Genomic DNA, 15,106 nt, shown 5'->3' with positions numbered 1-15,106 from the left:
ACACTTCATTTGTACTGATTTTATAGGCAGTAACTTGAATATACTCATCTCTAGATGCCAATACATCTTTAAGGTTGTAGAAAAGAATCAACCTTCAAGTTCTTGTGCTTTCTCTTAAGCTGTGATTGTTCTAACCATTGCAAAGTTAAAAAAAAAATGCTAAACCATTGGTGTGACTGGGGTAATATAATACGAAACTAGAGACAAAGGAAAATATAAGTTCATGAGCTCTGATCGGTCTTTATTAAGAAAAAGGGGGCAAATTAATCCTTGACTTCAGTAGAATTACACCAGGGATGAATTTGTCCTAAATTTGTTGCAGTGAGAATACTCACATGGTGTTTTTCCAACACCTTTTTGTAAGTTTAATTATTTTAGTTGTGGATATGTGGCCCCAATTGTCCTATTTGTTTTATTTAGCTATTTGCTCCTGTATATTCCCTAAATTTGTACATTTCATTTAGCCTATGGCCAGTCTGAATCCAGTGCAGAATAGGGAAGTATAGTACCTTGATTTTAATTATTGAACCAGAAGTGTAAGAACACAGCCCTGCCCCAAGGAGCTTGCAATTGAAACACCTGGCTTGTAGCTGCAGTTTATTATACTGTTTGTCCCCAGTCTCCACTCTGACCATCATTTTGTGGATACAGTTCATTGGTCCTTCTTCCACCACCCTCCTTGATGCACCTCATGTTCCTAGAACAGCAATACACTTAGTCCTTTTTTCATTGTTCTGCTAACTCCAAGTGGGATGAATGCCCTGCGGCAGAATGATCAAGTTGATTTCCTGCTTAGAGCAATTTAATATCTGTAAAGTCTCCTAAATGTAAGACCTATTTTATTTACACTGTTTTAGTGTGGTGAACAGTAGCGAATGCCAAATAACTTAGCAATTCTCTGTCACTCCTCGCCCAAATTCCCAGCTCTGATTTTTGTCATATCTGAAGTTAGACCTGCTCCTACAATCAGATTCATATAGGTAGATTCCCATTGGTTTTAGCGGAGTGGCTTAAGATTCTGCCTTGATTAATCTGATTGCAGGATCAGAGTCTTAAATTGTAAGCTGTTGAGGAGGAGGAACTATGTCATTTTATGTACTATAGCCCCTCCCATAATTTTCAGTATAGTAAAAGTGTTCCAATAGAGTGCATTAGTTCTTCTGTTTACTGTTAAAGAAATACGGCCCGATGTGACTTTCCTGTAGACCTGGAGAAGCTACAGCAGCCTGTGCATACTCAAATTCTAAAGAAATGAGAAGTAACTTTGTAATCATTAGAAATTTTGCATTGCTGCTGCATTAGACGTTAGGATCATTTAGTGTACATCTCTATCTGCACACTTGACCTATTTGCAAGGAAAGGAAGTTCTTTATTTTTGCCGATGAACAACCTTTTTTATCACGTCAGTTAAAAAGTCTTGTCTTATAAATGTGTTCCATGGTTTAAAAGAGAACAAACCCAAAAAACTTTCTCTGGTTTTATTAAACTTGTTTCTGACCCTTTATTCACTATATGTATGTCTGCAATATAGTTAATGTGGCATGTCTGTTTATGCAGCTGCCATCATTGTGTCCTAGCACGAACACATTTTCTAAAATATATGCGCTATCTCGCAGTGTTTTTTCCTTCTGCTGTAAGGCATGCCTTATTTTATTTGACTATTTTGGCTTAGTTCCACAATTGCTGGTCTAGCTCTTTTTGGTCTGAAGCAGTATTTTTTTTCCCCTTCTTTGGACAATGTGGTTCTCCTGGGGTTCCAACTAGCAGGAAGAGGTTCTTGTTTGACTGTTGACCCCTGATGTTGTTATAGAACCCAAGGAGAATGATTTCATCTTTGAATTGCACAGAAGAAATTAATGTTGGAATCAATTCATGGAGTGGCCCACTTTTTTGTGGGGAGGGGGGAATAAGATTTGCCCTTGAGGTTGAAAGAGGATTAGTGCTGGGCTGCATGTGAATGATTCCCCCCCCGCACCTTCTCTGGCATCTTTTTTTTAAAACATGACCATTTAAAACAGATTGTGTATATATTTAGTGATGGAGAAGGCAGACTTATCAAATCGTTCAAGACATGAAAAGCCCATTCTACACAATGGTCACTCTGTCTTCATCCAGACTCCACAAAATAATTTTGGAATATTGTTCCTAGGATTTTTTGCCCCCTTGTGAAGTGAGTTTATAAACCATGTGCAGTGAGTCACATGACACACTCTTGGGCTGTTTAAATAACAATGGTGCACATATTCTTGGTCCTGCCCCTATGCTTTTGATGGTCTGGACTGGTGAGTTTCTTTCTGCAGTTTGAACTGTTAGACTGAGTGACAAATCGCTGCCTTCCATGTCTCTTCTCCCCACGCAGCTGACTGAGTTCCCTGTACAGACTGGCTCCTGCATTTTCTTCTGTTCAGCCTCTGACTCTGCTGAAGACAAATGCTATAGGCTTCTCATAGGGCAACCAGATGACAAAGTGCCACAAGTGTAGCTGTACCCAAATTTCTGCTTCACTAGGCAAATGGTGCTGCAATTGTGACGCTTTCTCGTTCACCACCAAGACTGATGGGAGAAGACCAGGCTCTGTCTACCTCTTCCTCCCAACAGGCAGATGGGCCTCGTCCAGCAACGCCCATGGCAGGGGCAGCAGACTAGGAAAGTCTATTCCCCTGTGCTCTGCCCACTTCAGATGGGGCATTGGTTCCTTTCTGCTCAGCCCATCACTGGGCAGCCAACATTCAGAGTTCAAACTCCCCCCACTCAGTCAGATCAAGTCATGTGTGCTACTAGGTCTGTTGGGCAAAGGATGCAACTTCTTATTAAGAAGGGACCATTCACCAGATGCATGAAGGAAATAATTTGTTCTACCCTGTAGTTATCCAGTATATCTAGAAACAGGCAGACAGTATTGTCTCATTTATCAATGCATAAGCAGTCAGTTTATACTAAAAAGTAGCTGCTATTGATTAAATGACCAGACAGAACCTTTCAGTTAAACAATGAATGAGCAGTCAGATGTGACTGTCTTTTATAGCTATTTATTTATGATATGAGAATATTACTTCACATAAACAACTTCAGAACGACATGCCCCTTTCCTTCGGCTCCAAACAATTTGCCAAGGAATGCTTTAAGAAATGTGGTCTGGCCTTGTGAGTCTTCATAAACCCTCAGGGCTCAGAGTAAATCTCTAAGATATGTAACTTAACCATAAAACATGTTATAGCTTCGTGCAGAGCAAAATGCTTTATATAAAAGCTATTTGACCATATTTTTTTTAAATGGGTAGCATGAAACTTCCTGAGAACATAGCAATCAGTTCTTCCCCTCTGTTTCTTTGTTTCTCAGACTAAGGCTCACAGGGAAGGCTCAGCAAACCCAGAGGAAATGAAGGAAAGGAAGACTTTTTGTTAGGATTTGAGGAACCTAGTGTCTTATACTTTAGTGCTGAGTATTTGGTGGTGGTTTAAAAAAAAGTGGAGCAGACTACTCCTTGTACGCTTGACTAAAACATACAGCCTGATTGCAGTCTTCGGCACACAGTTTTTTTAAAAAGAATTGCACTTTGTGTGAAGGTTCCATTTACAAATCGATAATATAAAGGGCTGTTAAATGGTTGCTGTTTTAACTAATAGCTAATCGTTGGAGTCCAACAGGTCAGGAGGGGTTGCTTATGATCATCTATAACGCCATCCCCTGGTGTGCTGAAACCCTCTAGAGCACATGCTGCTACTCTAAGATGTTTATAACATCTATTAATCATTTATTAACAATTTGTAAACAATTTATAAATGAAAACTTAATGAAAAGTGTGTTCAAAAAAAGCTTGTAGTAAGGGAGGCCCGAAGCAGCATTGAGGTCCAGAAGATAAGGCACTGGCCTGGGAACTGGGAAACATGGGTTTTGTTCCCAGCTCTGTCATGCCTCTCTCTTTATGACTTTGGACAAGTAATTTCTCTCCCCATGCCACATTTTCCCCAGGCTGGAATTCTTTCTTTTCTTTGTAAAGCAACTTGAGTTTGAGTGAACAGTGCTGTGTACTCTGCACAGTAAGCATGGAAATAAAAAAGCGCATCAGCCCTTGAGTGGAAAGGGGAGTATTGTTCAAACTCGACTGATTTTTGAAGGCCACATTTGCCAACAATGTTAGGGGATTGAGTTGTTCAGGGGATTGGTAATGGCTGTATTGGAATTGGTTACCTGGAATTGAAATGTGTTCTGTATATACCAAGAGCTTTAGTAATCAAACAGTTTACCAAATAATGGCTTTTTGCCAACAAATATGAACTGAGCCGCTAACTTCAATTTCCTCATGGGCAGCATTCCCACCATTAACCACCGCCATATTTGCTGTTTGCTGTCATGAATTTGCTTGTGAAGGCTGTGTTGCTGGTGTTCATTTGATGTAAAAAATACAGATAATTGAAGCATTTGAAGTATTTTACAAATCACTTTTCAAAACCTTACTGTGGAGTGGAGTAACATGTAAACGGATTTTAATCCACAGTCTGGCTCACTGCTACTCTTTTCTGTCTCTGGTCAGGAAGTGATGCTGGCTTTTTTCTCGCAACAGCATTACTTAGAGTTCTGATGGCCATAGTTTCTGTGTAGTGTTTACAAGCCCTTATACTGCTAGCACAAGTTAATTTTATAACATTCAAGATCCTGTGCAATATCTCCTGAAATCTTGCAATAGGCCATGCTTTTGGGAGCTTCTCCTTGAAATACAGTGCTTGCAACTGCGGTGATTGCTTATTGGAGGACTGCGTGATGAGAATGAAAACTTTACGTTAAGGTACCTGTATGAATCAATGTAACATGATAGTTTCTTGGTTGGTTGACGTTTAGACAATGGAAGTTTTCTACATACACCCCAGCAGAGCTTGTAGTTTGTCAGTGAAGTTGTAACTTGGGATAGCTTCTACAGTGTACAGTGGTAAGTGATAAATTTTGAGTGCCAGCACTCCAGGACCAAACTTGCTGGTTTTGCGCTAGGAGTCCTCAGTAATAGGTTGTCCGAGCTCAGTAGTAATTAGTTTGTCATGCTCCTGAACTGATGCTCTTCTGACTATGACCTTTTGTGCTGTGATCACACATTGATGATGAATTTGTCATTTTTTATCTTTTTTTATAGTGATCGGCATCATATTTCTAGTGCAATTCCAGTTCCAAAGAGACAAAGTTCTACCTTCGGGGGCTTAGATGTTGGCTTATCTACTGGGCCTCCTTCCCCAGATAAGGGACACCGGAAACGGGCCAGCTCAGAGAATGAAAGACTGCAGTACAAAACCCTCCCTCCTAGTTATAACTCTGCATTAGCACAGCCTGTTGCCATTGCAGCCCCTGTAGAAGAGTCGGATAAAAAATCTGGATCGCTAGCCTCATCCTTAGATACCTCCATAGACTTCTCAAAAGAAACCAACAAAAAAGGAGAGGATTTGTGTGACAGTTTAAATGCAGAAAATGGGAGTCTGAATAATGTCCAAGACCAGCAGGAGTCTTTCCTGGGACATACTAGTGCAATAAATGGAACATTTCTGCCTAGTGAATGCACTGGCAGTGCAAGCAGCGAGCAGCCATGCGAGTTCCATCCTCCTCTCAGCACTGATCTTTGTTGCACTGTTGAGCAAGCAGAGGAAATAATTGGGATGGAAGCAACAGGATTCAGCACCGGAGATCAGCTAGAAGCCTTTAACTGCATCCCGGTGGACCATGCTGTGGCAGTGGAATGTGATGATCAAGTTCTAGGGGAGTTTGAGGAGTTCTCCCGAAGGATCTATGCACTGAATGAAAACATGTCCAGCTTTCGCAGACCACGCAAAAGTTCGGACAAGTAAGCTTCAACAGGAATTTGGTAGTGGACAGTACCACGGTGGTATCAGCGATCTGAAATGAATATAAAGTTGCACTTATAATCCTTTGTGTTAATTATGGAAAAATGATTAAAGCTGTTCCATTCGTGTTGGGAAATGAACTTTGTAACTGAGAGTGATAACACAGGATCATGGTATATTCACTGTCCAGGTAAACTTTGACTCTGCTTCCAGTCCTTTCTTTGTCTGGTATTTATAAGCTGTTTTTCAGGTACCGGAGTCCATTCTAAATACTTTCTTTGAAAGAGATTTTAGTGCCAATCAGGCCCTTGTATGAATCTTTGTCTGTTTATGTTATTATTTAGTTTTATTTTATTTTCATCTTTTGAGGGGAAAAAGTTAATTTAAAAATATATCTATGGTAAGACCAGCAGTCATTATATTTTTACCTTCTCCAATATACAGTTTCTCTTGAGCAGTGTAGTCAGTGTTACAGAAATACCATGAACTTGGTACTTTTGAACAGCATCTTATTCAGTTGAATTTTGCAATCCTTAAAATGTTAAGATTGCACCGATGGGTTTTCTGTTCTTTAAAGCCTGGTATAAACATACCAGAGAAACATGCATCTTTTTATAAGCATCTAAATGAGATTCACGCAGTTTCTCTGCCCACGTAAATGATACTCACACCAATTCACTCCCCTCCTACACTCACTGCTACTACCAGCAGGCAAAGTTTCCAGGTGGAAACCTTCAGGGCTAATTAACTTAACTAGTCTTCAACAGTCGTCTGTTAATCTAACCAATGGACACTGCCCCACTTCTGGTTTAGGATTAAAATAGAGCTGTTACACCACAGGCGAAAGCCTAAAAATGCATTATATTAGCACGTTCCACCTATCATTTGTATGAGATGTCTTGCTTTCAGACATCAAGGTGCTGTGTTGGATTTCATGGACACTCTCAAGTAGTCCAGACTATGTGCAATCAGTACATTGGACCTGTTATGCAGTTTGATTGTAGATAGGTAGTTTACCACTGGCACGTGTTTACAACTGCACTAATGGAAAAACAGATTTTACAGCCTGCTCGTGGTTTCCTGGTATTTGTCTGAGTTCGGATTTCATTGCTCTTGCTTTCTATATTGTATACCCAAGAATTTGGGCTCAGTTGTGAGCTCTCAAATATCAATATATATATATAGCAGAATAAAAGTTTAATTTACTTCATTATGCCTGATTTTTCTTTCCCACTTTAGCCTTTCTCTTGAACCAGTAAGCAAGTCTGTTACTTTCTAACTTCACCATAAGGTTAACCTAAATTACTTTAAACTGTGGATATGTGTAATCTAAACATTGTAGGTTGACAAACCAATGCATTGAGTGTGAGATACAGTATATACATAGTTGCAGTCTAGTAGCTGCATTTTCTATGTAGCACCTTAATGAGTATATTGAAATCCTATTTATATTTTCATTAAAAGTTTCAAAAGCTTGTTTATAACTGCAGTAGTTAACCTAGCCTTTCTACAGCATTTATCTACTTTTAGGATATTGCAAGAAACATTAAAAACAGGCATTCAGAAATTAAGGCCAAGGTATTAAGCACATGTCTAACATCAAGCATGAACATATTCTATTTAACTCAGTGGGACTACTCAAATGCCTAAAGTTGAGCACATGCTTAAGTAGCTTGTGGAATTGGGCCCCGTCGGCCCTGGAAGATGGTGCTTCAGTTCTAACATCATGAAAAATTCCTTTGCATTCCAAAAAAAAGTGTGTACTTCCACAGGGTAACTAACAGCTGTTTTAAAGCACTATTACTATGCGTGGGGAAAACTTAAAATATTTTTTTACTAAACCCTATGGACAGCATAAGGAGAGCCAAATTTGAATGCACAGAATTCCCATTGAAGTCTCTGTGCTTCAGATGAGAACGAAGTGGTGGGATGCTTCGTGCTAATGACTTCATCTTACCTTCTTCCTCTCTTCTGCTAGCAGAGAGAAATGTAGCAGAACTACCTACAACCGCCAGTCTGAGCACCAATGGCAATAGGAGTCATTCCTGCACATTTGAGGGTGGAGCACTTCTACTGATACATAGAGTACATGCATGAGGAAAGTCATTATATTTGGGAGTACAATGTAGCCTGTGCTGTGGTGTCTCTAAATCTACCCAAAGAAGAGTTGTAAAATTATATCCCTTACACAGGCACCATTTGACTCAAAGCAATTGGACAATGTATGAAATGGGGTTCATAGAACATCAGTGTGACTTTAAATACATTTTGCATTATTTTCAAATTGATTATCTCAGGTTCCACACAACCAAATGAAGCCCAATAGTTGTCTTCCCACATGTTGTGTTGTGTTACTCTATTGCTCTTTAACCCAGTGTTTCTGGAGTTTATAAAACTCTTCTAATGAACCACTATTGACCCCTGTAATTATAATGTTTGTCACAGTACAGCTATTCTTGAGTCTGCATGTTTGTTGCACAAGTTTGCTTTACCCACTTTCTTCAATAATGAATCCTTTCAGCACACCCACACCTTAAATTGCCACCACGTTTCTTGGCAGCGTTTTATAACGTTCTACCTAAAATAGTGTCTTGGGGCTAATCAAAGCATTGACAAATTCATTTTTGCCATTATAAGGCAAAAATATTGCGCGAGCCGCCACCATGTGGCTTTTTTACAGTTTGCCTTGTAAATTACTGAATTAAAAAAAAATCTTGGGGTGAGGGGGAATGGAGGTAAACTGTAAATTAATTCGGATGATATATCACTGTGCATTTTAGTTGCCAAGAGTCTTTTAGTTTCTGCACAGCAGACACACTGTTAAGTCTGCAAGCGTTTTCAACTGAAAATGTTTCATTGCATTTTCTTCCCCCACTAGAAATTCCTAAGATTTCTCAGATTATTAGTTTTGGAAGATTTGTGTCCAGTTCTATTTTTATAGCAAGCATAAGTGTGTTGGCTTATCCTTGCCTAGCCAGGTACTTTAAATAACTAAAACAAAATAAAATATCCCATAATAAATGGCATGTTAAAGTTCCATTGGTAATTGCAAAAAAATCTCTGCATCTGTATTTATAAAATAAAATTGGTTAGTATTTATCTGAAGAGTTAAGCGTGTAGTTTCTTTACTAGATGACTATTTTAATCTGCACATTGCTTCGAATTGCATGTTGGGGTGACATTTGAATCCAATGTTCTCGCTCAATAAAATTTCTTGGCTTTCAATTCCTCAGCCCCATGTATGAATAATATATTGAATATGAATAATCTGAAAGCAGGTTTAGTTTAAGAAAACATCATCTTGTCTCATTTGATCTGCATTTTATTTCACAAGATGGCACTGCATCACTTTTTCACCCTCCTCTCAAAGAGATGCTACACAGCTGGAATAACAGAGCCACATCTCATTGTGTGCTTTCTGGCAGCTGGATACGCAGAGCTTTGCGGATTGTGGAAACGTCATGTTCATTCATAAGGGAGGCGTTGCTAGTCTTCCAGCACCTTCTGTGATCCAAGCTAATAAGCAACATATGTCTGTTGAAGGAGCTTACCTTCCAGTCAAACAAGAGACCACCATTGCAACCCCTAAAAGGGAGTGACCGTGACCCAGGGCACTGTGGGTGGGAGGCAGTGCAATATGAAGAACCAAAGGGACCCTCTATGCTTCAACAGTAATGCAGAAGACATTTCTTCCCTTGTCCAAGCAGAAGGTAAAATGCCAAGACCCCAGGCAGGGGTGGGCTTGATGGAATCTGGAGTGTGAGAGAAATGGCTTCTGAATCTGAAATCCAGTAATATACAGCTCTAAACCTCAAGCAGAGCTGGGATGGGGAGATTCTGGAGGGTTACAACTCAATAATAGTCTTCACTAACTGTCTTAGTGTTGTAACATCACTGTGCACAGTTAAACAGCTCCTGCATTTCGGTAACAAAGGGATACATATATACGATATATGACAAATATAGTTTGTATTGTTTTATGATAGGTAGATGTCCCTATGAGGTCAGTGACTCACTTGTGATCACAGATCAGGCCAGTGGCAGACCTAGGACTATTGTAGCTTCTAATCCGTAAAATCCATAAGATAACTTTCTTTGTCCATGTAAATTATAAACTTGCATCTGACGAAGTGCGTATTCATCCACGAAAGCTCATGCTCCAATACATCTGTTAGTCTATAAGGTGCCACAGGATTCTTTGTTGCTTTTTACAGATCCAGACTAACACGGCTCCCCTCTGATACTTTCTTGGACAGCTACTCATAGGCACTACATGCATATAATAAGCTAGCACAAGGGGGAATAGATCTTAGCAGGGCCCTCTAGGCCACTGTGAGGACATCAAACCCATGTTTCACTGGCTCCTAGTGAACGTCACATGGCAATTTAAGTTCTAGGTCATCATTTTCAAAACATTTAATGGATCAAGTCCCATCTACATTAAACTGAATTTTGATCTATGAACTGCATCAGCAGTTGTGCTCCTCTGAGACAAGACAGATCACAAACCACATGGGAATTGGGAACAAAACATTCTCAGTTAATGGTATGGAGCGAGCTTTCCAAGGCAAATTCAGAGGCCAACTATCTATAGGAAACTGCACAACATTCCTATTTGAAAAAGCTTTTCCACCATAGAAAGAATGACACTCAACACTGGCAACGTCTACCTAAACTCTACCTCCTCCTCCCCCTACCCCAAGAAAAATAAGTTTAAACACCTGAAATGAGCAAATCAACCAAATAACACATACTCCAAACACCTTTTGCCAAAGAGAAATGAAAAAGCCAAAGACTTTATGAACTCTTGAAACTTGATCCATTTTACTCCTTAGATAGAAAAATCGGGATGGGAGTGGGGGGTGATAAGAGCCTATGTAAGAAAAAGACCCAAAAATCAGGACTGTCCCTGTAAAATCTGGACGTCTGGTCACCCTAGATAGAATGGTGATGGCTACCTGTTTAAAACCACTAAGATGATAAGAGAGGCACTTTCATTTTGCTAACTTGGTTCTGGTGAAATAAGATTGGAAACCACTGTGTGTGAGATCAGGAGAAGATTTCTGATTCTCTTGGTACCTAGAAGACTATGCATATTATCTTTTTACAAACAGAGAATTCTTAATGAAAAACAATTACCTCCTCTTGTAAATAACTGGTCTTTAGATGCAATATGTCAACCTACATATTGCAGGTGAAAGTCATCCTCTGACTAAACAGTAGTATTAGGGGTGAATTTGCCTGTTAATTTTCAGTCCAATTTTCTTGTCTTGATTCCAGGTGTGTGTTAGACATTCAAGTGACCTTTTCTAGTAAGATTATATTCAAAAAGTCACTTTAATTGGCTTCTTTTGCTTGAATAAGAATACCTATCCAGTCTGAGTTGTTTCAGATGATTTAACAGGTAAATATTTCCCTCCCTTTACACAGCTTCCCTTTGGGGTTTTTTTTGTTTTTGTTTTGTTTTTTTTAATTAATATCCAGAGCAAATGAAGCTAATTTCTAGTAGTCTGACTTGCAGGAGGGCATCAGAAATAAGTTCAGTCTCAAGTCAGTTCCTGATGAAGTGGAGCAAGGATCTAAAACCCTTCAGATCTGGCACAGGTTTCCCGAAGTGCACAAAGCAGAGATTTTCCACTCTTCCAAGAAGGAAATGTTCTCACAAGATTTAATCTAGCATCCTAGTGAAGGGGAATATTTAGCATCATCATCTCAGTGTTCTCGTTAGCCTTGGAAGCTGAGCAGCTAGACATCTAGCAGGGGGAGGTATTTTGTGATGAACTGATGGCTGTAGCGGCAGGTTTTGAGCTGACACTGAGCAACTGACTTGATTAGCAACTGTAATTGAAACAATTTCAGGCTGTTTCTTTAGTTTCCTTGGCTGGAGTGGATTGGGAGTAAATATAACGCTTGCTCTAACCGTGAATTTTAGACTTTTGGCAACAGCATTCAGGATTTTCATCATACAGCCACCTGCTAGCAATGGGACATGTGCTGACTCTGGGCACCAAAAGGATTGTGCAATTATAGTAGCTAGCCATTATATTCCCATAATATGCCTGTCAAAAGGGGTGGTTTTTTTGCTGTTAAGTGTGATGTTGATTGTGCCAGTAATACCCTTTCCCTGAGCTCAGGAAGAGCAGTAATACCCATCAATAAATGTCACCGAAGGCAGTAATATCTTTCCATGATGTCACCTGAAAGGAAAGCAAAATCTATAACTGATTAAGTCAATGTTTTCAGTTGTCTTGCATGGTGTTTTATTTCATGTGACCATTAAAAGCAACTACAGATCAAATTACTTGCTCAAATCTGAATGTCAAAGTGAAATTATGTGTAAACCATGAATTATAATGACTCATTTTTCTAGGCTCATTCTCAACTATCGTGGCACTTGATGCTGGAATGAACAGACCTCTACAAATATGGAATTCAAGGCAGAGAGAGAACTTCTGTCTGAAAATACTATATCTAATTCCAAACCAGTTCAGGTTCTAAAGTAATCCAGCTGATTGGATCACATGTTGGAGAGGAGTCATGTGTTTTGAATGTGCAGTCAGTAGGGATGACTGGCAATAAGTAACCCTGTCATCAGCATGGAGAACATGTTGACCTGCATGTGGGAATAGATCCTGATGGTAAAATGGAGCATGAGCGCTTTTGAAACATAAACATTGTCCATAAAACTCTGCACCTGATTTCCAATTTCATATGAAGCCAATGTTCAAGTGATGGTCGCTGTGTGTATTCCACATGACGGTACACATGTGCACCATGCACCTCAGTCCCAAAATTTTTAGTAAGCAGTGTCCATTGAGCCTCACATGCACAGAAGAGCTCTTTATGCTCTGAACCTAGGGTATAAAGGGAAGTGTGGACCATTGCCTCTCCAGTTCCTTCTTACCACCACTTGGTAGAGTCAGAATTGTGTGTCCATTTGATCTACCTCTTCTTTAAACCTGTGAATGCAATTTGTAAATAACTTAATAGCTTAATGTTTTTATGATCAGCATATTAGTTACTCCCTGCCCTCCAAAGAGGGGCTATGCCAGTGGTTCTGGGGTTCAAGAACTCTCTCCTCTGCTCCAGTTCCTTTTCTGCTGGTGGTAGCCACCAGTGCTGCCTCTGTTTCCTTGTGGAAGCTCATATTGCCACCAAGTGCAGTATCTACCATTCCTTCCTTCCCTGAACTTGTGAGACAAGAACTCTATTTGCAGAAGCACCAGATGGAGCAGACTATGAGACCTCATTTAGATTCAGGATGGGGAGGCCCCCTGCACATCGTCCTCAGACTGTGAGCAGTGCCTCTCCAAGCACGAGGAGATTTTCAGTCAAGGCAAAAAAACCTCTCAAGCCTAAGAAACTCTCTTATGAGACTAGGGGACGTGAACATAGTCATAAGGACAAATCTCTGTCCAGATCTGCCACTGAGAGAAAAGATCCCTCCCTAGCTCAGTCAAAGTCAGGTGTGCTCTCTTGCTTGGGTCCTAAAAAAGTAGGCCTACATAAACCTGTCCAAGAAGGAAAGACACAAAAGAGAGATCCAATGGTACTGGCTCTGGCTTTACCCTCCAAACCTAAGGAGCGGTACCCAGTAATTCCATCTGGGAGTTCAATTCTGGGATCCCATCTGATGGCTTCAACTTTCTCTATGTGGCATCCCCTGAACTAGCCTTTGGGTGACTTGGATCCATCGATAACCTCCCATGAGCCCCCCAACCAGCAGGGAGGACCCAAACCTTTACATTGATTGAGGATATCTTCACTTTGTCCTACCCACATCTCCCCTATTTTCAAGTCAGGCTCTTCCTAGAGACAGCCCTACATCTGGGGAAACCCCCTTGAGGGGAAGAATATCACCACCAACTACATCTACATCTAACATCCTCCCACCAGTTCCGTCGGTGCCACCAGTAGAACAGGAGCCTATCCTTTAGTCAAGTGAATCTGATGTGTGTGATGAGGCTCCTCCCCCAGCCAAGGGAAACAAGTCCGGTCGGAGACCAAGGAAGGTATTGGAACAGCCTGCCTCCTTCCAAATACAGCTATGCAGGGGATCACTGGTGCCTGATGCCTTGGGGTCCTCCCCCTCTGGTTAATTCCTGCTGGTCTTACTGGGGCCCATGGTATCCATACAGCACGTGCCTGAGATCTATGTGGGAACCGTACTGTCGCTGCTCTCTCAGCTGATACCAACCAGCTTCATCAGGATTTGCAGAGGAGGAAGAGATCAAGCTGGTTCTGACTGGTACGTGGTCCCCTTCAGGGATGAGGCGGTTGCTCCATCATCCTACCGTCGTCCTGAAGCTCACAAGTAGTACCAGGATTTGTTGTGGAAGGTGGCAACTGGGCTGCAGAAACCTCAAAGAGGTCCAAGACACACAACGAGGCCATTGGGACAATCTCTAGCCCTCTGGCCTTTTGAGCGGCCCTTCCAGTTAACCAAGCTATCTTGGAACCCCTACTTCAAGGAGAGTGGAGAAATGATATTTCATACCAGCTAAAGGGGCAGAATTTTTATTCAGCCATCCAGCACCCAACTTCTTAGTGAACATAAGAATGGCCATACTGGGTCAGACCAAAGCTCCATCTAGCCTACTATCCTGTCTTCCGACAGTGGCCAATGCCAGGTGCCCCATTGTTGCAAGTGGCTACAGAAAAGTACTCTAAGACTACTCCAACTAACAAGGGCATTAAATGACTCGATCTCTTGGGTAGGAAAGTCTTCTCAGTTAGTCTGCAATTCAGAGTCTATAACTACCAGGTGTTGTTAGCAAAATATGATTTCCTTAATTACACCAAATTTAAGATTTTAAAGACAGACTTTCCCAGGAGGACAGGGCTCAGTGTCAAGCCCTGATTGATGAAGGCAGGCTAGTGGCCAAAGTGTCACTTCAAGACTCTTCAGTCTTTGCACATTCTAAAAGACTCTAGAACAACCTTATGATCACTGGGCATTTACTCCCCAGGCCTGAAGAGGAAACATAATAAGCAACCCTTTGGACCCAGACAGCTCAAGGCATTCTATCACCACCATTCATATGAACCCCCATGTAAGAAGCAAAAGACTCAAAGATCCAGACATACAGCTTCTTCTACCTCTACAACAGTCACCTAACCCCACTCACCAGCCAAGGGGTTATTTTGATGGCACGGTCAAGGACTGCATACTGATGTCAATGCCATTCCTTATTACTCCCCCCACATTTGGTGGCCGCCTCTCAACTGGACAGCAATAACTACAGGCAAGTAAGTACTAGACGACATCCACCATGGCTATG

General features: G+C 40.9%; 2 protein-coding genes across 4 annotated transcripts in view; both read left to right on the top strand.

Annotated features, from left to right (window-relative positions):
* The window catches only part of DGAT2 (diacylglycerol O-acyltransferase 2), a 660,465-nt gene that overhangs the window by 229,020 nt on the left and 416,339 nt on the right, over positions 1 to 15,106 (top strand). The window lies entirely within an intron of this gene.
* UVRAG (UV radiation resistance associated) overlaps positions 1 to 15,106 on the top strand; it is a 185,041-nt gene that overhangs the window by 160,099 nt on the left and 9,836 nt on the right. For 2 of the 3 annotated variants that reach the window (XM_050930420.1, XM_050930426.1), the window contains one exon: positions 5,126 to 7,035. The exons of the other annotated variant lie outside the window; for it this stretch is intronic. In XM_050930420.1, coding sequence (XP_050786377.1) covers positions 5,126 to 5,828 — 703 coding nt within the window. In that variant the 3' untranslated portion in view covers positions 5,829 to 7,035. Of the gene's footprint in view, positions 1 to 5,125; positions 7,036 to 15,106 lie in introns of those variants that run through there. 3 annotated transcript variants of the gene reach the window in all.

This window comes from Gopherus flavomarginatus, chromosome 1, assembly GCF_025201925.1.
Source record: "Gopherus flavomarginatus isolate rGopFla2 chromosome 1, rGopFla2.mat.asm, whole genome shotgun sequence".
NCBI classification, from domain to species: domain Eukaryota; kingdom Metazoa; phylum Chordata; order Testudines; family Testudinidae; genus Gopherus; species Gopherus flavomarginatus.
This window is presented reverse-complemented; position numbering and strand designations above follow the sequence as displayed.